The sequence below is a fragment of the Thermobia domestica genome, chromosome 11, assembly GCF_964235325.1.
Source record: "Thermobia domestica chromosome 11, izTheDome1.hap1.1, whole genome shotgun sequence".
NCBI lineage: Eukaryota > Metazoa > Arthropoda > Insecta > Zygentoma > Lepismatidae > Thermobia > Thermobia domestica.
The window spans coordinates 77,352,214-77,374,800 of NC_137464.1; the positions used below are offsets into that span (position 1 = coordinate 77,352,214).

At 36.6% G+C, this 22,587-nt stretch overlaps 1 protein-coding gene across 1 annotated transcript in view; it reads right to left on the minus strand.

Annotated features, from left to right (window-relative positions):
• Nucleotides 1-780: 780 nt before the first annotated feature.
• Nucleotides 781-22,587, minus strand: part of LOC145665182 (uncharacterized) — a 31,768-nt gene continuing 9,961 nt past the window's right edge. The window contains exons 2-3 of the mRNA XM_081732466.1: nucleotides 22,396-22,506; nucleotides 781-988 (exon numbers count right to left, since the gene is read on the minus strand). Of these exons, the coding sequence (XP_081588592.1) occupies nucleotides 781-988; nucleotides 22,396-22,506 (319 nt within the window). The remainder of the gene's footprint in view (nucleotides 989-22,395; nucleotides 22,507-22,587) is intronic.

Sequence of the window (22,587 nt, forward strand, 5' to 3'; positions counted from 1 at the left end):
GTTGTTTCAATCATGGAAGAACTGTTTATCATCTCGTCTCGATTCTCTAGAAGCTCTTCTGATCTCGTCTCGAAATTTTTCTAGTCTCGTTCTGTAAATTAATATACAAAACGTATGCCCTGATCTTTTTCCTTAGTTTCATCTAAAACTTATCAGAATCCTATCATTTCACAAGAAGTTCACAAAGAGTGTGATATAACAACATTTAAATCATATTTATTATTGGAGTAAATTGTGTAATGACTTGTGTATCTTTAAACGTCGATAAATGCTCTTAATTTTGCTCGTATAATCACCTCATCAATTTATACGTTTTTATATTATGGTTCATATAACACTAGAGCAGTGTTACAATCTAATAGTTCGGAAAAGTAATGTTCCCCACAAGATTCGAGAAATTTCTTGTCTCATATCGAATTTAAAAATATACTTCTGCTCTCGTTTCCGAGACGAGAACTCGTCTCACGGACAATACTAAAGTTACATGCTTTGGAAAAGCATAATATGAACAACAACAACAACAATGAACAAATTACGAAAACCAGACATGTGCTTTCTCATATAATTAATTGATATAAAGTTTGAGAAGTGTTTGAGATAACGCTCGCAATATATACGTATGTGTGTTGTGTGTGTGTGTGTGTGTGTGCAGAGGAGGAAGAGACTGGATCTAAATTAACAAGTGTTGCACACAGTCTGACTGGGTCACGAGCCACCATTGGTATCTACAGAATGGTAAAAAATGCACAATGAGAGCACAGGAATTAATGTTCAAAATGTTTATTGCAGAGGTACTGTACAAGCAGGGTAAGTTTCAGAACAATTATTGTTGAAAGCCGCAGAAAGCACTTCGACGAGTTTCACCCCAAACCACCAGCTAAGAAAGGCGCTTGAAATATAAGCCAGAATGGAGTTAGCGTTGGAACGAATCGGTGGCTCCTTATTGGCTTCACAGAGCAATCTTTCTACACAACTAGATCCTGCATTTCTGAAAATAAAGAAAAAGGGGAAATTGAATTCTAGCCTAAACATTTTACGATTCCAGCCTATACATCTAGCAACATAAGTTAGGAATTGCCTTTAATTTTACACTTATTTAAAGAATATAGGAAGATGAGACATATACCAATCGGTAGATCTCATTAATTAGAACAAAGTGATATACAGGGTGGTCCAAAAGTAGGTTTACAGTCCCGTACTGACAACTCATTGTTTTTTTAATATCATTTCTTATTGTTATCTATCAGGTAGACATAGCTTCTTTATTATTTGTTCTTAATGTGTTTTTACTTATATCTTAAGCTCGGAACAGCCAAAGCAAATAAACCTATAAGCTAGAATTTTATGCTTGATCAATAGCTCTAAAATATTTGAACAGATTTTGTACAAAAGAATATATAATCATGTAAAATCATATATTTCTGAATTCCAGCATGGCTTTTGCCCTAAAAGATCTACAGTGACAAATTTAGTAACGTTTACTCAATTTATATCTAATGCAATTAACAATGGTAACTCAGTTGATGTAGTTTATGCAGATTTTGCTAAAGCGTTTGACAAACTTGATCACTCTATCTTGATCAAAAATTGGCTATATGGTTTCTCTAATAGTTTGTTGAAATTGATCATATCCTATGTATCAAGTCGAAAACAATACGTTTCCTATTAGCAAACTAATTCAGTTCAGTATGAAGTTCTATCAGGTGTCCCACAAGGTTCCAACTTAGGACCATTATTTTTTATGTTATTTATAAATGATCTACCGCAAACAATTAAGTCATCTTATTGTTTGCTGTTTGCAGATGACCTTAAATTATATAAAGTAGTTAATAAAATAAATGATGCTTTAGATTTGCAGGCTGACTTAAATAATTATTACAGGTTGAGCATGGAAAACAGATTGTTTTTTAATGTAAGAAAATGTCTTGTTATATCATTTTCTAGAAAGTTAGTAACATATAAATATGAGTATAAGATGAATGACGAAATACTACGAAGAGAGGATAAAGTGAAAGATTTAGGTGTGACAATTAGTTAGTTGCCGCCTTACATATGAAAACCATATTGAATCTGTTATTAAGAAGCAAAGAAAAAGTTATAAAAATAAAAGCAAAGGCAAGCACTTCCTTTAATGTAGCTATATTATCACATAATTTCTGTCGTAAGAATTAGACACTCAACAATCTAGGTTTTGTGGTGGACAAACACCGTGTGCGTGGCTTTCCTCGGGGTTCTTCCATTTCCTCCCACTTTCTTCATTCCACCATTTCATTCATTTCTCATCATCATTGTCTCCTTTAGCCTAGCCGACATAATGTGGGACGTAAAACTCAATTGATTTCATTTTTCAACAAACTAAGGAAATTTTGATAAGAAAAGGGAAAATTTTTGTCAGGCATGGAGTTTCTTTTATATATATATATATATATATATATATATATATATATATATATAGGAAACTTACGAACACTGACACGTATAGTCCAGATGGTATTTTTCTGTTAGAGAATACGCTTAATACTGTAGCAAAATAAATAGAAAATAGACTTCCCTTGTAAGAAGTCTCAAGGGGCGTAACTTCTAAACTTCCAGATTACGAACACTAACTTTAATTACTCTATGTTAAAATTTGAAGCAAAGGTTTAAATTACCTTATATTGCTCCTTCAAAAAGTACAATATAAACGCTGAAGAAGTTAATCATCAAAGTCGTCGCACTTAGCAAACTTTTTTTTTTTTTTTGCTAGTCGCGGTCGACTAGCTCCCGCCCAAAGGGTACCGCCCTTTATATCGGGAAGTGGAGTAATGGGATCGTGAGGATTTGGAGAGTGTGGATGGGTATTATTATTTTTATTAAACTTTATTCAACATCAGTTTATACACAATCATAAATACAGTGGGGATACATTAATTCATTTGATTAAATAAGCATATATTGTGGAAAAGGGTGGACATTATGGCCTTTAACCATAATCATAAATTAAGGTGAATGGGATGAATGGAAATGAGGTGCACCAAACGTCACAACATCGGGTATAGTTAGCTAAACAGATGCGTGTTATCTTCTGATCCGGGGGCGACTCCGGATCTGATGGAGACAGGGGAAGCCCAGTTAGACAATAGGACTACTGTGCATAAGATGGAATGATGCAAGGTGATGCCGTGGCGGTGATGTAGTCTGTGATGAATAGATGGTCTGGACTGTCGGGGGGTAGGGAGAAGTGGTAGAGGGTAAAGAGGAGGGAAAGCGGTGTATGGCGTAGAAGGATATTGGAAGGATGTAAAGCGAAATGATGCATTGTGGCTAGAAGCATGGGGTGATGAGTTTGAAACCGAGAAGAAATGTAGCGGTGTCGCAATGTTTCGAGATGGTAAAGAATGTGGGGAAATAGAGTGCGGTCATAGAGTTCGTTGGTAGGGCTGGGAAGGCGGATTCGGAAAGCTAGTCGGAGGGCATGCCGTTCAAGAATTTGTAGTCGAGTATAAAACGAGGGAGCAGCGGCAATCCAGGCAGTAAACCCGAAGGTAAGAACGGGACGAAGGAAAACTTTGTAAGTGGTTAAAAGTGTTCGGGTGTTTAGGCCCCAAGTTGTACCAGTGATGCGGCGTAAAAGATTGAGACGATTGTAGGCTTTGGCACATATGGATTTCAGATGGGCTGTCCATTTAAGATGTCTGTCGAAGACTATGCCTAAATATGTAACAGTGTTTTGTGGCTGGAGAGGAACGTGGTCGACATGGACAGAGAAGTTAGCCGGATTGCGATAGACGCGTGAGCGCTTGTTCGGAGGAAGAAATATGATTGTTTGTGTTTTGCCAGCGTTTAATTTCAATCTCCAGCGTCTGCACCAAGCGAGAAAGGTGTCAATTGCAATCTGCAGTGTTCGATTGATCTCTTGGGCAGTGTTTGCGGTTGCGAGGAAGGCTGTGTCATCGGCAAACTGATATAAACTGATATTGCCAGGTAATGGAGGAAAATCGGCTACATATAAGAGATATAATAACGGAGATAATGATGAACCTTGAGGAACTCCAGAATGCAGGAAAATGGGGTGGGAGAGGTGGTTGTTGATAGATATATAACTAAGGCGGCAAGAGAGAAAGTGGAAGATGAAACGGATGTAACACAGAGGAAGACGGAAAGAGAGGAGTTTATATATAAGACCAAGATGCCATACCTTATCAAAAGCTTTTTCCAGATCGAATAAGACCAGACAGGAAGGTTTGGATGTATTGAACTGCAGTGTAATATGGGTTGTAAGGCGCATAAGCTGATCATTAATACTATAGGAAGGGCGAAAGCCTGCTTGCGAAAGAGGAAGTAAATTATGAGCGGATAGATGACGGTGCAGACGCGTAACAAGGATACGTTCTAGAATTTTGCTGAACACTAGCGTGAGCTGAATGGGCCGATACGAAGAGACAGCATGTGTAGGCTTGTTTGGTTTGGGAAACATGAGAGTGATCGAGGATTTCCAAGAAGTCGGAATGAAGCCTGTGCGTAAAATAAATGTATAGATAGCAGCCAGTAAATGAAGAAGAATATATGGAGCCTCTTTCACATGTCGGTAAGAAATACGATCAGCGCCTGGAGCCGACTGACGTTTTCTGGCGACTGTGATGTGTATATCTTCAACCGTAATAGGAGCAGTAAGATCACTATTTACAGGGAGATGGTGGCTGGAATTGGGTTGAAGATCTGGTGTTGAAAGATTGAGATTATCGGCTGGATGGCGGCGTAGAGACGGATCAGGTGAAAGAGGAGTGAAAATTCCTTGAAGGTAATCGGCAAAGGCGTTTGCTTTCGCAGTATCGTCAGCAAGGGGTTGGTCTCCGTCTAAGAGTGGGTAAGGTGTGCGAGATGAGCGGCCAGTGAGTTGGTGAAAACGCTTCCAGTATTTTGTGAGATGAGTGGTGGTGGAAAGTTCATTACAGGTAGTGATCCAGCGGCGGCGTTTATAAGCAACTATGTAGTTATGGACAGTCCGTTGATACTGACGGTGGAGACGGAGAGACTCAAGATTGCCTGTGTGAGTGTAGTCTCTATAATGTGCCCGGGAACGTTTGATAATGAGGGGGAAGAGCTGGTTTGTAAGTATGAACGGTGCGAACCGGAATGTTTTGGACAGAGGCAGTGTTGATGGCAGCAGTAATGGTATCGAGCCTTAGCAAACGCATGTTTTGTGTCCCAGTCAGATCAGTTCCGGTAATTTCTAACAGGATCTTCTTAATTTTACCATTAACATAAAGACGAATGACTATAGATATTAACTATGACTAGATAATTTCAACGAATCCTAAACTGTGATTAATATTTTAGAAAATGTTGTTTCAAACAGTTGAATCTAAATAATTTCTCGGACAAAGATTGGGAACATGCACTATGCTACCATCTATGGAGAACATTTATACTACTGAAAATATCAAAATTAGTAGTCAATGATATTATAGGATATACCAATGTCTGTAGTAATGCACTTTATAAAAGGTTGACAGTTTTTTCCCTCTTCAATTATTATAGTCCGGGTGCCAGTGCCGTAACTTAGATTTCTCTGGGGGGGCAAGCTTTAATATTTGGATCCCTACAAAAGATCGCATGGGCCCTCTCACAAAATTCGAAAATAGGACCCTTTTTCATTTTTCTCTTATTTTTTGCGGGCCCTCCCGCACAGAAAGCTCTGCAGGGCCATTAATTACGCCCCTGGACCCGTTCCATACATGACAAATTAATTACGGGGAAAATATTGATAAATCTCAGAGCCATAGGAACAAATATTATTTCTAGGGAACTTAGCCCTAATAATATACATTTTTTTTTTTTTTTTTACTGAAATGGGCCCACGACTCATTTTTGTTTTATTTACCTTTTGTGTGCTGTTTTATTTATGTAATGTAGTGAACCTGTTTGATGCTTCATTTATAATTTCATGTTCGTATCGTATAGAATAAGACACTTTTGTCTTAAAGTGGGTTCCTTCGAACGACGGGAGCTTCCCTGGGGAGGCAGTTGCCTGCCTTGCTCCAAGGTGACCAGAACTTTTACTTTCAAAAACGGGACTCATACGAATCGGCGACCGTGGGGAAGGGGGGGGAGGGACTTCCACGTTGCTTTTTGGGACTCAGCAGTGTTTTCAATTTACAAAATACACAAGTAAGGATGATAACACAGTGTTCCTAATTTAAGTATTACCCAACAATACTTTTAACTACTTGAACATTCAGAATTCCCACTCAATTCCCACTTGAACCACAGGACACTCTATTTTCATTTTAATATTCAGAAATTCTAGGTACGGCTGAACCTTCCCAACGAGTGTCGGTACGAAAGAGCGTAGAATTTGCATTGGCCATTTATATTTTGAATAATAATTACGGGACATCTGGATCATTTTTGCTTAAAAACGGGACATTTAGGCGTCCCGTTTGAGAATCAGAAAAAAACGGGACAAGGGTTGAAAATAAGGGACTGTCCCTGCTAAAGTGGGACGTCTGGTCACCTTGCCTTGCTCCCCAACAAGTTATGGGCCCTGTCGGGTCCAAATAGAAAACCTTTGTTTGTGGTACGGCAAAAGTTTTATGATTGAAATTGATAATTTAATATGTGTGGATTTCAAAACCGCTTGATGCCACTTTGTCACCAGTGGGCAAACTGAAATATTCAAGATGGCGTCCAATAGAGCAGATCAAATATGCATATTGTATAACCTATGTAAAGTGATTTCTGTAAACGAGGTGTCATCTTCTATGTTTTTTGGGTCGAGAAATTCAAAAATGGAGTCCATTTCTTAAACGAAGCTTCATAAATCTAAATATTCAAGATGACATCCAATATGGCGGATCAAATATGCATATTATATATGTAGAGCGATTTCTGTATACAAGGTTTCATTTCTATGCTTTTGGGGTTGAGAATCAAAAATGAAGTCTATTCAGTTTTAAAATGAACTTTTATTTTCCAAATATTTCTGAAGTGCTTTTTAAAGAATAATTCTATGGTAGTCATGTAACAGTAAAGGAAAGTTGTAACTTGTAACTTAAATATTTTCCCTTCTTCTGTCACATCAGTTATATTTTTAACATGTCCTGAACAATAATTTTTAACCCTAGATCACTAAATATCTTCCCTATCACTCATCCTTTCTTGTTCTCCCACAGTATGCGGATTATAACAATTATCTCCTTAGTATACGCAGTGACAAAGAATGCAGTGGCAAAGGTTGCACGAAATATTACTTGACCTATCATTGTTGAGCATGGTTTATTTGACTGACAGGAACACTTCGTCATGTTCAAAATGTCTTGGGGAGTTAAAGTAGTGCTTTTGGAATGGTAATAGGAATCAGTCAGCTGCTTGTCTTCGTTTTTATACCATCTACGTCACTTGCGGACAGTCATAAACTTACTTGAAAGTGAGCCCGTTTAACATTTTCTACAAAACTTTCAGTTACAGGTGGGATAGATAAGAAGGCAAGAGCATGGAGCTGTGACTGGCTAGTTTCTCTCGCCCACAGAGCAATTCTGTATTCCGGATGTCAAGAGATTCAAGTCCATAACAAGCAGTGACAAACTTCATAGCTTCTTTTATTACGTCTGTTACGCACTATCGATATGACCTAATTTCTGAAGTATATATTTAGCATTGAGTCATTTTAGAACTTTTCCTATGCCATAATGGCTAGCAATAGTGTCACATCCCGAAAGAGCGTGGGATGCTTGTAAATTTAAAATGATATTCTTGTGCTTTTCAATTGCAGCCCTTGTTTCTCTTAATGATACCATGTAGATTTGATTTGATATCTGTTTAAAAGTTGAATAAATTCTGTGCAGCAATTGACGCTTCCTTCGTCAAAATAAACCTCCTTATACAGACTGCCTCCCTCGAGCAGTCCTCGTGGATGATTTAACTCTGTATTCGTAATATTTGCCGAAAATTAAATTGACGTCTGCTTCTATCTAACGTGCAATGACTTTATCACAGAAGTTTTGCAATAAATCTGACAGTTCCTCTCGCTGGCCAATTCGCTACCCACAGATAGAAGCATAACCTTCAATAAGAATCAGCAAGGGTTTGCTACAAAGACTGGCGGACATGGGTATGACCATGTTAGTCTTTAAATAGGTTTGCCTTTAGCTTCTCGGATATGGCCATCATCTCTAAACATCGATGGAGGTACTGCAGTCATATTTTAATACGTCGAGCATGTTTATTTCTTTGTATATCTGAAGAGCTACAACCCTAGAATATAGTAACGTTGTGTCTATTGCAAAAGAAGTTTTAGGCCCGGTACTTTTCGTCCCTTCATTGATTTTGATAACACGTTTATGAAGAGGTACATAAAATCCATACGGCAAACTTTGCTCAAATTTGAAGATCACAAATTTTCCTATTTCGTAAGCAATGTTATATATGAACCAACAAGTAAGTGTTAGGATAGGGAAAGAACTGACAGAGAAGTGTGCAATTGAAAGGGGAGTTCGACAAGGATGCTGTCTCTTGCCAACAATAGTTAATATTTATCTAAAAGAGTTAGTGAAAAAGAGTAAACACAGGACGGCATTTCAGTAGGAGGTAGAATGATTAGATACATAAGATTTGCAGACGATATGGCGCTTGTTATAGAATCTGAAAAGAAAATGAATAAGATATAGAAAACCTGAGGAAAGGCTTTGAAGAATATGGGATGAAAATAAATGTTAGAAAGACAAAAGCCATGGTGATTAGAACGAAGCGGTGTGTGTCAAATATAAAAGTGGGAGGGGAGAAACTACAACAAGTGACTAGTTTTCGATATCTGGGTAGTATTCTTAGTTATTGTATGAGATGCGAACATGAAACAAAAGCAAAGATAAGAATGGCGAAAGAAGCCTTTAGGAATAAGAAAAGTCTGTTTTGTGGGACCTTGAATAAAGAGTTGAGAAAAAGATTCATAAATGATTCGTGTGGAGTGTTGTACTGTTTGGGGTGGAAACATGTACATTACGTAAAGTTGATGAAAAACCACTGGAAGCCCTCGAAATGTGGGTGTGGAAAAGAATGGAATGAATTAGTTGAGTCAAGCGGAAAACGAATGAGAGGGGGTTAGAAATGGTGAGGGAGAAAAGAACACTTTTAGATATTATTAGGAGGAGGAAGAGAAACTGATTGGGACATTGCCTAAGAAGAAATTGTATCATGAGGGACGTCCTAGAGGGTATGGTGACAGGAAAGAAAGGGAGGGGCAAATGAGACTACAATTAATTAATGATATAAAAATAGAAAGATCATACGTGAAGAGAAGAGGTTAACGGAGGACCGTGGAGCACGGAAGCTTCTCAGTGCGGCAAGTGACCTGCCAATAAGGACATAATACCTATGGTGATGATGATGATGATGTAAGCATTGTATACATTTGCCTCGTGAGATGCTATTCTTCCCGATACAATATTTACTAATCCTTTAGGCGCCCAATAAAAAACCTACTAGCCCACACCCCACAATAGAAATCATTTCGGTATGATATGAAATACTTGCCCGCACCGATGAACCACTCGGCCCAAGCGAGTGGGCGAGAGGTTATTTGCATCCCTGGCTTAAAGGCTGTATGCACATCTCCAACTTTCTTGCATTTTTTTTTTTCTGTCATCAGAATCACGAATAATCCTTCCTTTGCTCTCTTCTTTGGGATAAAACGTCTCTTTCGGTCTGGCATTGTTCTTCAGATTGCATAAGTGGTTCTGTAGCTGACTTGTTGCATACATACTCAAAGTCCATTGTTTCACAGTGGTATAATTCATTGTTTTGCCTCTTAAGAAAGTTCCGCTTTAACCATGACTATATCTCATAAAAGTGTTTGCCATCATAATGTCTGACAATGTAAAATTCTACAAGCCACTGGTATGCCTCATAACATGTTCTCCTTCAAGAAGTGTTCCAGGCATTCTTTCCATGAACCTAAGATATGCTATGGTATATCGTAAATAGTTCCAGTGACCAGCAGCGGCAAAGTAAGGCAGCATTTCAGATACACACCAAATGTGTAGACACCAACCTGCTTCTCTTTCTGCCCTCACAAATGATATCATCAATAAAATGGGCTTCCCATTAGTGCACAGCGTCCGATAAACCGGACGCGTGTTTTTATTCATTTTTCGAAGAAACTGTATGTTTTCAGCCCTATAATTCTTTGTAGTTCGTGATTCTACTATCTATTCTTCCTATGTTTTGTAACGATCTGAAAAACAATCGTTACAAATCTGATTTGTTTGGTCTACATTGTCATTATTTGATTGTTTTATTTTATTGTAAATACTTGTTCATTTCATTTTAAGATTTCTGTTACTAATTTTAAAATGTTATTATCAATTTTCAACTCAAATTTTATTAAAACGAGTCGATAAATTATAGTTTTCGGGAATACTAAATGAATCACTGGGCGGAAAGTGCTTTAAATTCTGTATACATGCATTTTTATCTTTTTCTTAATTATTGACCGATTGATGGATATACAAAAATAAGCAGTAAAGTTGATAAACGTAAAATCGAATTAATTTGACGTTTAAAGCCAAGTTTTAAGTGCTATTTAATATATGGTAATATGTGTTTGTGGAATATCATTGAGATAGGTTATAATATGAATTGCTAAGAGCTTAGCCCCGCCTACTTTCGTATCCCAGATGATTCCCAATGCTAAATTATTAAGTTATATTTTGTATGAAATAACTATTGTATTAAATAATATGGAGTTTCTTGAATATAGAAGGCTAATATTACAGCTTATGTTCAAACTACGAGATGGATGTCATGTACCAATACGTCGCTGTTTTAAATAAATGAATGAGAAATATTATTAATAATTGAAGTATATACGTCGAATACTTTGTAATAAATAATCAAGGTTCCTGGTGTAGGAAGTAAAATGGTTATGAGATAACGGATGTATCCTATAATCCGGATCGTTAGAAAGCAGACAGCTGTAAAATTGCCCTTGTATCCTGGTAATAGAAATAAACATTAAAATTTTGGAACTGAGATTTGGAATCTGTATAACTATGGTTATGTTTGTTAAATGCTGTGAATCTGCTTCCACGCTTGATATCCGGACCTTTCTACTGGTGCTACTCGTAATGGAAGTCCGAAATACAAATTGTCTAAAAGTTAAAGTTTTCTTAGGGTAACGAATGGTTGTTTCTATAGAAAGAAAATGGGAAGTACTAGTGAGTGTTTTTTAGAAATAATTTAGCAGTCACAGTTTTCAGTGGTTGACTCTATAACATTGATTAGACTAAAACATTGCGGCGAGGCAGTATGTTGTACTTTTTACATATAAATAAATATAAAGGTGTTCATAAAGCTTTAAATTTTGTATAAAAATTAAAGTATAAATATCAACATTTATTACGAACTATACAGGGTGGGCCATTTTAATTAATCCACGGAAATATCTGAAAAATGATAAGACATAGAAGAAATGTTTCAAGTACACGTTATATATTGCTAAGGGGGAAAACCAATTCCGCCAAAAGTACCCCTCCCCGCCCCCCCCTAAATGGGGGTAACGGGGAGTAACTTTGAAATGTCAAATGGGAACATGGGTTGAGTAATACCTCGTTCGAAAGGTCTTGGAAAACTAAGTATCGCTGTACCAAAAGATGTTCCATATTGTGCACCGGTTTCAAAATGGCCGCCATAATATGGTTCGGAAACTCCAGTACCCGTAGTGTGAAAACCATGGAAGGTAAATGAATGGAACAAAATTGAAATACGTAAATATCATAGGGCATATCGAACGGTGTGGTCCCTGTGATCCCAGTGGCCTCCCTAAAGGGGTCTTGGGGGCTAACTTCAAAATTTCAAATAGTAACATGAGTCGAGTGGTACCTCGTTCGATAAATCTTGCAAAATCTAACATATTGCAGGAGAAAACGATTGATGTGAAATGGCAGTGTTCTCAAAAGGCCGCCGAAACACAGTATCCGTGTCAGAGGAAAGATTTAGTACCCGTAGTATGAAAGCGATTGGAGATAAATCAACAAAAGAAAAACTGATGTAGCTAACTGACGTAAGGCACATCGAGAGGTGTTGTCGGGGTGACTCCAAGGGCCAACTGAAAGGTATCCGGGGCCAACTTGAAAATTTCAAATAGAAGCTTGAAGCGAGTAACATCACGTTACATAGACAAATTAATATCAAACAGCTTTTGTAAGAAAATTTTCGACATGAGACACCGTTTTCAAAATGATCGCAAAGACATGGTGACTTTGTCTAAGAAAACGTCTAGTGCCCATAGTATGAATACGGTTAGACATAAATGAAAATAACGAAAATTAAATAGGAAAACCACGGAGGCGTTCCAAGGCTCGAGAATAATACAACACAGATAAAAATATTAGAGTAAAATTGCCATAATGTATAGAGAGAAACCCAAGTCCTGCAAAATAATCTCTCCCTGCGCTCTGTATGTGAGTGGGGTGGAAAGTAAAGTGAAAGTTCAAACGAGAACTCTACTTTAATTCGTAAATTAAGGCTAACCTTACAAATAGGTATGGTGTGGTTGAAACATTTGTTTGTAAGGATGACGCTGTAGTGACTAAAAAAAGAGAAACTTTTATGCAATGCGTGCTGGTTATTCGGAAAGCATTTCGGGGATATACGTACACACCGTTTCGTCTCTCATGCTCACAATATGACATGAATGCTAATAGTTAATCAAAATGTAACTGTGGCCATCCGCGTTAAGTTAGTGCACCAACTCTCTATGCATGAAGTCTGCCTTCCAAACAGCATTGGGTAGGTCAAGCGTACGCCCGAACCGTTGTCCGGTCGGACATTGAAATTTTGAAGTTAGCCCACAAGACCCCTTCAGGGAGGCCACTGGGATCACAGGGATTACATCATTCGATATGCCCTATGATATTTACGTATTTCAATTTTGTTCCATTCATTTACCTTCCATGGTTTTCATACTACGGGTACTGGAGTTTCCGAACCATATCATGGCGGCCATTTTGAAACTGGTGCACAATATGAAACATCTTTTGGTACAGCGTTACTTAGTTTTCCAAGACCTTTCGAACGAGGTATTACTCAACCCATGTTCCCATTTGACATTTCAAAGTTACCCCCGTTACCCCCATTTACGGGGGGCGGGGAGGGGTACTTTTGGCGGAATTGGTTTTCCCCCTTAGCAATATATAACGTGTACTTGAAACATTTCTTCTATGTTTTATCATTTTTCAGATATTTCCGTGGATTAATTAAAATGGCCCACCCTGTATATTTAGCTATGATTTCCATTAGCACGAGATAGGTGAGATGCAAATTTTAGGTGTCCGATTTACCGGACGCTGTGCATGAGGGACATTTCGCATTCACTACAAGCTCAATTTTTGACTAGGTAGTACACATTGTTTGTTTCGAATTTTGCTTGCATTGAGTCTATGGTTAATTTCAGAACTACTTTACATTAAATGCCTTGTATTTTTAATGAGTATCTACTATTACGTAGGAATAACGCAATTACTTCTAATTATTAAATGTTTATGTAACGTTCTATACAGTGTAACTTCATTTGAACAACGATGCCCAAGCCCAACGAGTCGCTAATGCGGATCCTTTATACAAGCTGAAACCATATGTAGGCAACCTTTCGTCTTAGTTACAAAACGTTGTGCTCTTGAGGAAATAATTTCAATTGACGAAAGTATGATACTTATGCAAAACAATTTATAAGAGGAAAGCCCATTCGCTTAGGGTACAAAAACTGGATCATTTGTACCAGTTCAGGTTATATGATGTGTTTCCAACTGAATACAGGAAAAGAAAAAGAAAGAGACTATCAGTATGGACTGGATGGGAGTGTCGTATTATCTTTGCTATTCTCTGTTCCACATAAGCTGATAGTAAAAAGAAGAAGTTTTCCCCCCACCACGCTCAAGTACAGGTGAATATTGGTGTTCCGTCTTCCACTATCAGCCCCCGCACACGGAGGTATAGAGTGTATCTAAATATGTCCAGGCCTAAATAATAAATTACAACTTTCATAATAACACTGCGTATTTTAAAACACTTAATTACGTTTACCTGCATTAGTGAGTAAGTAGCACATGTGTCATTTTAAGGGAAATTTTATTGAACAGTTGTATTTTTTTTTTTTTTTTTTTTTGGCAGTCGGGGTTGTGACATAATGTTGGAATGGCAAGGGATGTCAGGGTTGGTAATTGAATTGGTATTTCCTGCTTTGATACATTAATTTCATAATATAAAATCGGAAACCAAGTACAATATGTATGGGTAAATTATCAGTGCGTTAAAATAATAATAATAATAATAATAATAATAATAATAATAATAATAATAATAATAATAATAATAATAAAACACTTCTTGTTTCTTCTCTTATATACTTGTGTTCTTACATTAAAAAGAACCAGAAGAAAAATAACCATATGTATACACACTGATAATAGTGAATAAATGCGTCTCGCCCCGGGCGCCTCAACTCAGGCAAATGCCCTGGTTTCTATTGATTATTTTTCAATGAAATCATTTTCCTACGTTTTTCTCTTCGTACGTGCTCCTGATGTGATGGTGGCAAAGTAACTTTTTTTTGGTTGTTTGTTTGTTGTTTAATAATACGCGGCGATAAATTTACGGTAAAGCATCATACATACAAGATTCATCAACATTGAAGTCTTCTGAGTTTATTAAGGGGGGAAATTTGTTATGGTGAACTTAGAAAAACAATCCCAGAATGATTGAACCCTGACACGAAGTAGTAACTACAGATGCTACGTAATTTGAACAGGATAATGTTGCAAGCAAAATTATAATTATTGGAGCTTAATCATCATAGTGAATTTGACGCCCCTAAAATCCCCTAAAATTTGGCGCCTTGTGCGGTTGCAATCCTCACCCAGCCCTTTCGTTGGCCTTGAGTTTAGCTAATTGATAACAGTGTAAATTGATTTTTGAATTGTTACTTGACTATTTTAATAAAAACGGAGTTGTCAACAGTTTTGACGACCGCTGAGGGGGAGGGAGAGTAACAGAAGTTTGGAAATGAAATGAAATCTTTGAGTTTTACGTATCGCAGTTATGCCGGGTAGGCTAAAGGAGACTGTGATGACGAGAATGAATGAAACAGTGCAAAGAAAAAAGTAGGAGGAAACGGGAGAACTCCGATAAAATCTGCAAAAATAGTATCTGTTCACCACAAAGCCCACTTGGCACGAGCTGGGATCGAACCAGGGCCTTATGCACCAGAGGTGAACGCTCTACTACGGAGCCATCACGGCCCCAACAAAAGTTTTTAGTTCTCACAGAACTCTTGTCTGGAGGTCAATGCAATTAATGAGTGCTTACTTGCATTGACTTCAAATCCTCTATAAAATCAACATATATAAATACACACAAAAGGACAAATCATACTGAGTAAAATGTATTAGTATTAGTTGCTGCTCTCCAGAGGTTCTGTATTCATACAAGAGTCTTCGCTTCACTAAGTGTAAAACGTTTATTGTTTCGTGCCACATGTACCTTTACTTGACTCCAAATCAGTTCAGTTGGATTAAATGTACAGTAGTAGGGGTATTCTGAAAACTTCCCTACCCTACCTGAAGAGGCCGCCATTTTGTCCACTTTATACTTGCAGCATTCACTTTTGGCCGCAGGAGGTATAAGACTAATTAACTCAGTTTTAACGAACGTGTTGTCATAAGAAATGCTTTTATTTTGAAGCCATTCTTTTATTTTATTTTTTGCCAAAGACATGATGGGAACCCGATCTACCTTTACACTGTGATAAGATGCGTTGTCCCTTTCCGGATCCTGGGTTTTTGGGGTATTTTTTAGACTTTCAGTCAAGCAGCTACTGCATTGTCACTATTTATCCTAGGATCATGGTTCATACCTCATTCTCTTCAGAATAAAACTGGCTTTCAAATGGTACCCCTTGCATGCTCATACCATATACCAGGAGAGGGAAAAATGATGTCAAAGGGAAAATTTCGGGGGGATTTTTTTTTACACTTTGGGCCCCTCTGGAGCGGCCCTGTGTAAACGTAGAGATCTCAAAAAATCTGATGAATAGTACTTTGTAGACTGAATGTGTGTACCAAATTTCAAGCTTTTATCTTGAACAGTAAGGGCTGGAGAAATTTTATCAAGAATCTCCACAATGCCCCAAATTACCGTAAAACACCATGATTTCAGGTAAAACCTGAGACATCCCTAATTACCCTAGGATTATGGTTTGCACATCATTTTCTTCAGGATAGAACTGCCTTTCAGACGGTATGACTCACGTGTCTCTATCATGTATGTAAGGCGGAAAAATGAGGAAATACGGGATTTTTGGGGTAAAAGTATCCCTTTTTCAACTTTTAGCCCCTCTGGACCCCCCTGTTTTAACGCAGAGATCTGAAAAATATGATAAATACTACTAGGTAGGCTGAATGTTTATGCACAATTTCAATCTTCCACGTGTAAAAATAAGCCCGCCAAAAAAATTCAGAAAATGTCCCATATTACCCTATACAGAAGTATATTTTAATAAAAATTCCCTGACACATCCCTAATTAACTTAGGATCATGGTTTGCACATCATTCTCTTCAGAATAGAACTGCCTTTCAGACGGTATGACTCACGTGTCTCCATCATGTATGTAAGGCGGGAAAATGAGGAAATACGGGATTTTTGGGGTAAAAATATCCCTTTTTTCAACTTTTAGCCCCTCTGGACCCCCCTGTTTTAACGCAGAGATCTGAAAAAAATCTGGTAAATACTACTCGGTGGACTTAATGTTTGTGCAAAATTTCAATCTTCTACGTGCAAAAATAAGCCCGCCAAAAATCATGAACATAGGCTTCATAAGAGAAAATATATATTTTAAAATTATGACGTCATCACCTCCTATGTCTGGACGCAGAAAGGTGTGAAACCATACGTAATGTCTTCTATAATGCCTCTGGACTTGAAAAAAAAACCGGACGAAAAAGCTCAAATAGAAGAGTTATAACGCAATATACCATGAAACACTCGTATGGTACAAATTATACCATAGGATCCCTAAAGGTTAATGATGCATACAGAACATAGGTATTTATAAATAGAAATACTGTTGATTTCAGAAATATAAATGCAATTTGCAGTCTATACAATAGCTTTGTAAGACCTAAATTAGAATATGGATGTATAATTTGGGTTCCCTGCTATCGATATTATATAAAAAGGATTGAACGGGTACAAAATAAATTTTTAAAATGTCTCTTTTATAAAAAACATAAAAGGTAATCGTATCAAGAGAGAATATCGTATAAAACCCTTTTAACAGAATTACATTATGATAGCTTGTGTGATAGGAGGGAATTAATTGATCAAATGTTCTTGTACAAAATAGTTAATGGTTTGGTCGATAGTCAGGAATTATTACATTCATTAAATTTTAATATTAGGGAGCACAGTCTACAAGTTCGATTACCTTTTCACTGTTGTAAGTCTAATACACTCGTACATCAAAACTCGCCAATAGCAAGGATAACTAGAAAACATAATCTATTAGTGAAAAAATGTTGTGATGTCGACTTTGCAATGAATATTGAATATTATGTTAGCATAATAAAAGAATACATTAATAAGTAAAACAGTACTTTTGTAGCTAATGAGGACCTACTGATTTGCAATGCGATTTGGACCATGTATATTTAGAAACTACAAAACAAATATCAAATACATATGAAATTATGTATAGGAATATCTACGGTTCGCACTTTGTTCATGTATTCATTTATTACGCATTTATAACAAAACAATGTATTTACTCTTTTACTATGTAATGTATTGGATGTATGTACTATTTTCTTTCATTATTCTGTATACGTTTGTTACTTTTCTTTTCACTTTGTTTATTCTTTTCTTTTCTCTTCTTTCTTAGGGAGCAATAGCTCTGTAATAGGTAATAACGATAAATAAATAAATAAATAAATAAATAAATAAATAAATAAATAGAGGGATGTATACCTACTTTTGAGCCTCCCTGTATGTCAATGTAAAGGTTCATGTGTAATTTTCGAGAAAAATAAAAAAATGTAAACAACAATTGTTGCTAAACGAAAACTACACAACTTATTACTGTGAAACGGTACTAAAGTATACCTTCACGAAGCTCTTTATTATGATGACACTAGCAGAACCACAATACATGGTATGGTTCATGAGATAAAGCTCAAAAGCGTCATTAACTCTTAAACTTTGACTTCTATTTAATAGAATATTATCCAAATTTAAGTCATACCAAATTTAAGTCATCTGAATGCATATATATATATATATATATATATATATATATATATATATATATATATATATATATATATATATATATATATATATATATATATATATATATATATATATTAAAGAGAAGGTGGCAATAATTGTATCGGTGACGTCATGTGATAGCCTTCGTCTATCTGTGCTAAGTTTAGACACGTCCAGTTTCGCCAGTTGTGCGTATTACGCCATTGAGTGAACATGTGAAACGGCACTCTGCCGGGAAAATGTCGAGTGTAAAATGTGTACAATTAATCAACATCCAATTGTGCAGTCAAGTCTCGTCAGTTCTTGTAGCTCAACGTAACAAAAGTAAAATTAAGAATTTATGGATTTAGAACTGGCAAGCCTATTCCAGGATTTTGTAAACTAAAATCTTTAGAGTAGAGGTAATGGGTTCATTACCTGCGTTGCTTTTCAAATGAAATTAAATTGAATATTTTTCAATTGAAACAGATTGTGATTTGAGAGGGTGAAAGAGAAAAAAAAAGATGAACTTAGGATAGGTAAAACTCTTCACAGCACTTGTCTGGAACATTCAGCGATCCTTCATCAAGGACTCTCTTGGTGTACTGTCGTCTTCCTTTAGGAACATCAAGTCTTGCCTTGGACGGCCAGAAGGCTCGAACAGAAGCTCGACACGTAAGCAACAAATTACGGGAAGATCAAATGAAAACCTTAAAAATGGACGATTGTTTCGATACGTAGCAGTAATATGCCTTGAGTTGCACATAATGACCGACAGGTGGCAGAGTGTTGTTGTAAGAAGGACAAACCTTGCAGCGTCAGTATCAAGATTGTCGCCCCACTGTCCACGTGCACCGCGTTAGAACAGCGCTCGGTGATCCGGTTTTTGAACAGTGACAGTGTATAGCAGCGAAGTATGGTGATTCGTGTTTGTCCCTGCAGCGAGTATACGAGTGGTGTTGGAAGTTTACAAGTTGCATAATATCTGTGCAGGATGCTCCTCGACCGGGACAGGCTCACCGCGTAGTGACCGACGAACAAATTGCGTTAGCGAAACAGTTTGTAAATGAAAACAGCCGTATTAAGCTGAAAGAAATAATGATAATCATGAATATTAGCTTTGGTTCAGCTTACCACGTAGCGCATAATGTTCTACATTTCAATAAGGTTTCTGCAAGATGGATCCCACGTCAGTTGACTGCTGAATTGAAAGATCGTCGCATTGACGCCTGTGAAGAACTTTAGCGTCGTTTCATTGGCGAGGGTGATGCATTTCTGGATAGGATTGTTACAGATGATGAGACCTGGGTTCATTATCATGAACCAGAAACCGAAAAGGCAAGCAAAGAATGGCGACATATCTTAGTTGAAAAAAATCCGCACTCAACCATCAGAGGAAAGGTCATGCTCACTTTCTTCTGGCATGCAAAGGGAGTAATTTTGGAACGGTACATGAAAAAAAGAGTGACAAACCAGTGCCTCGTATTTGAACCTGCTGAAAAATCAACTTCGCCCTGCAATCAGGTGTAAACGACGAGGACTTCTGTTCTCAGGTGTCCTCCTACTGCATGATAACGCCCGATCGCATACTGCCCGTTTGACCGTTCAAACAATCGATGACATCAAATGCAAGTGTCTCATTCATCCACCCTACTCACCAGACCTTGCCCCAGTGACTTTCATATGTTTGGACCACTCAAAGAAGTGATGGGAGGCAAGCATTTCAATAGTGATGAAGAGGTGAAAAATGCGGTGTACGAGTGGCTACAATCTCGACCAAAAGAATTTCTTACAACGTAGTATCCATGCACTTTCGAAGCCGTGGAATACTTGCTTTCAACGTCTAGGTGACTACGTTGAAAAATAAGATGTAAGATTCTCTTTTCATTGTTACCTGCTAAAATGTGTTGCACTTTTAAGGTCCACATTTGATCCTCCCTCGTAAAATAAATTTATCATGCGAAATAACACGAATTATGAACGCTTCCTAATAACGAAATCATTTTTGTCATTGACTAAAGATACGCAGCTGAATGTGTTATTCATACAGACCTATCATCGTCCTTGGTTAACTTCGTGTACTTTGTCCTCTGAGGTGTCTTCTTTCTGTCGTTTTGTTACAAGGCGTAGGTCATTGAATTCCCAGTTTAATGAATCTACAATATATATATATATATATATATATATATATATATATATATATATATATATATATATATATATATATATATATATAAATTGAAAATCACTATGTTTGTGACGCTAAATTTCCTGAACCACCCGACCGATCTCGATCAAATTTGTAACATGGATGAGGTTCAAGGCTGGGCTGGTTTTAGGCTATTCACTTTGATGGTAGAATTAATTGGTGTGGGGAGGGGGAGGAGGTATAAAAATAAATAAAACTGAATAACTCCTGAACCACTCGACCGATCTTGATCAAATTTTCAACTTAGATGTGGTTTAGGCCTGCAATCGATCGCTTTTATGATTTAAATTTAATGAAGAGCTATTATATAATAATGATCGAAAATTACCAATATTAGTATCTAATCCATAGTTTTCGGGATCATTCAGATGAACAGTGACATTTCCAATCCGTTTTAAATCCAAAACCATCAACATGCATGATTTTAGGGGCAGGGATTACTTTAGGCTATTCACTTTGATGATGCAACGTAGGGGATGGGGAGGGGAAGAGAAATTTAAAAATGATCAAAAATGAGCGCTATTAGTGTTGAATCTATAATTTTTGAATCTACAATTTTATATATATATATATATATATATATATATATATATATATATATATATATATATATATATATATATATATATATATATATATATATATATATATATATATATACAGGGCCGGATCCAGGAGGGGATGCACCAATAACTACAAAAATAACCAATCATACTGAAACTCTTCGAAGTGAGATGTGACAGTATTCTTTATCCCTGACAACTCTAATACATAAAACGGAGGGGTATTTCCAAAGGGGTCGGAAGTGGAATGGAGGACAAAAATGTCCTCTTCTCCTGAATTCTGTTTTCTTTCCTACTTGATTTTTTTTTTCTTTTTTTGATTGATTGGTGAATCCTTTTGCTTCAACCTTCAGAAAATCAACTTAAACTTGCTTTTGCAAAGCTCTGCTTTCTTTTAAGCCCTAAACGGAAACATGATGGCATAAAGTTTCGGAATGTGTTGCTATTTTCACTGCTAACTTCTCATAAATAGTGTATATTAACAACAACGAAAGGGGGGGGTTCACATGCATCTTTGCATCCCCGAAATCCGACCTTATATATATATATATATATATATATATATATATATATATATATATATATATATATATATATCCGTGGATCCAGGGTATGATCAAGGGAGGGGCTAAATAATAGTTTGCCGCTTTAGCCAGTGTAAGAATGGATTGAAGACCATTTTATCCAGAGTATACATGTGCGTCAAGGAGGGGCTATAGCCTCTATAGCCCTCCCCTTGGATCCACGCCTATATATATCTTGCCTAAGAAGTATCATTCTTCCATTTTTACTTTAGATTCTTTTCTACCTCAAGTATACTATTTTTTTTTTGGCAAAAGTTTGACTTCATGAACTTCAGAAAATGATGGTGTAATTGACAGCATTGAGATAAAGATTATATTTGATTTACGATAGCAAGTAATTTGATTTAGGTGTCATATATGCTATCTACTAATTAGAATTAAGTTATTGTCCTCCGCAGAGGCACAAATTTTACAAGTACACCCTGTATCATATAACCTCAACTGCGAAAATGGAAAATAAATTTCAACTCAATCAGTACAGTAATGTTATTTTTCTGTGTGCTCGTGTTTGTTAGAGAACAAACTAATCAATCATTATAAAACATTCTCAAAATTTCACGAGATTTTAGTTTTTCTTATGCAAAGTGTAAACTTTGAAAAGAAATATCCTTGTACCGAAAGAAAATATTTTCTTTCAAAATTTCTGATTCTCAAGTGGATAATATTAAATTTTAAAGTTAACTACATTATTTGGATTATAAAGTTGAGCCTGAGGTATTACTGTTCTATTTCTACATAATCAGAGTTACTGTTCATTTAACTTACCTATATTTATATACAGTGACCATATTAAGAATGGTTTCCATCATGCTGTTCAGTTCTTCACCAATGCGACCAAAGCTCGGTAAATCAGTAAATCGATTTCCCAAATACATTCTGAAAAAGAAAACTTAACATGTAATTAGCTATTTTCATCAGAGCTATAACTTAAGTCATTCTTCTCACAAAGGAAACTAA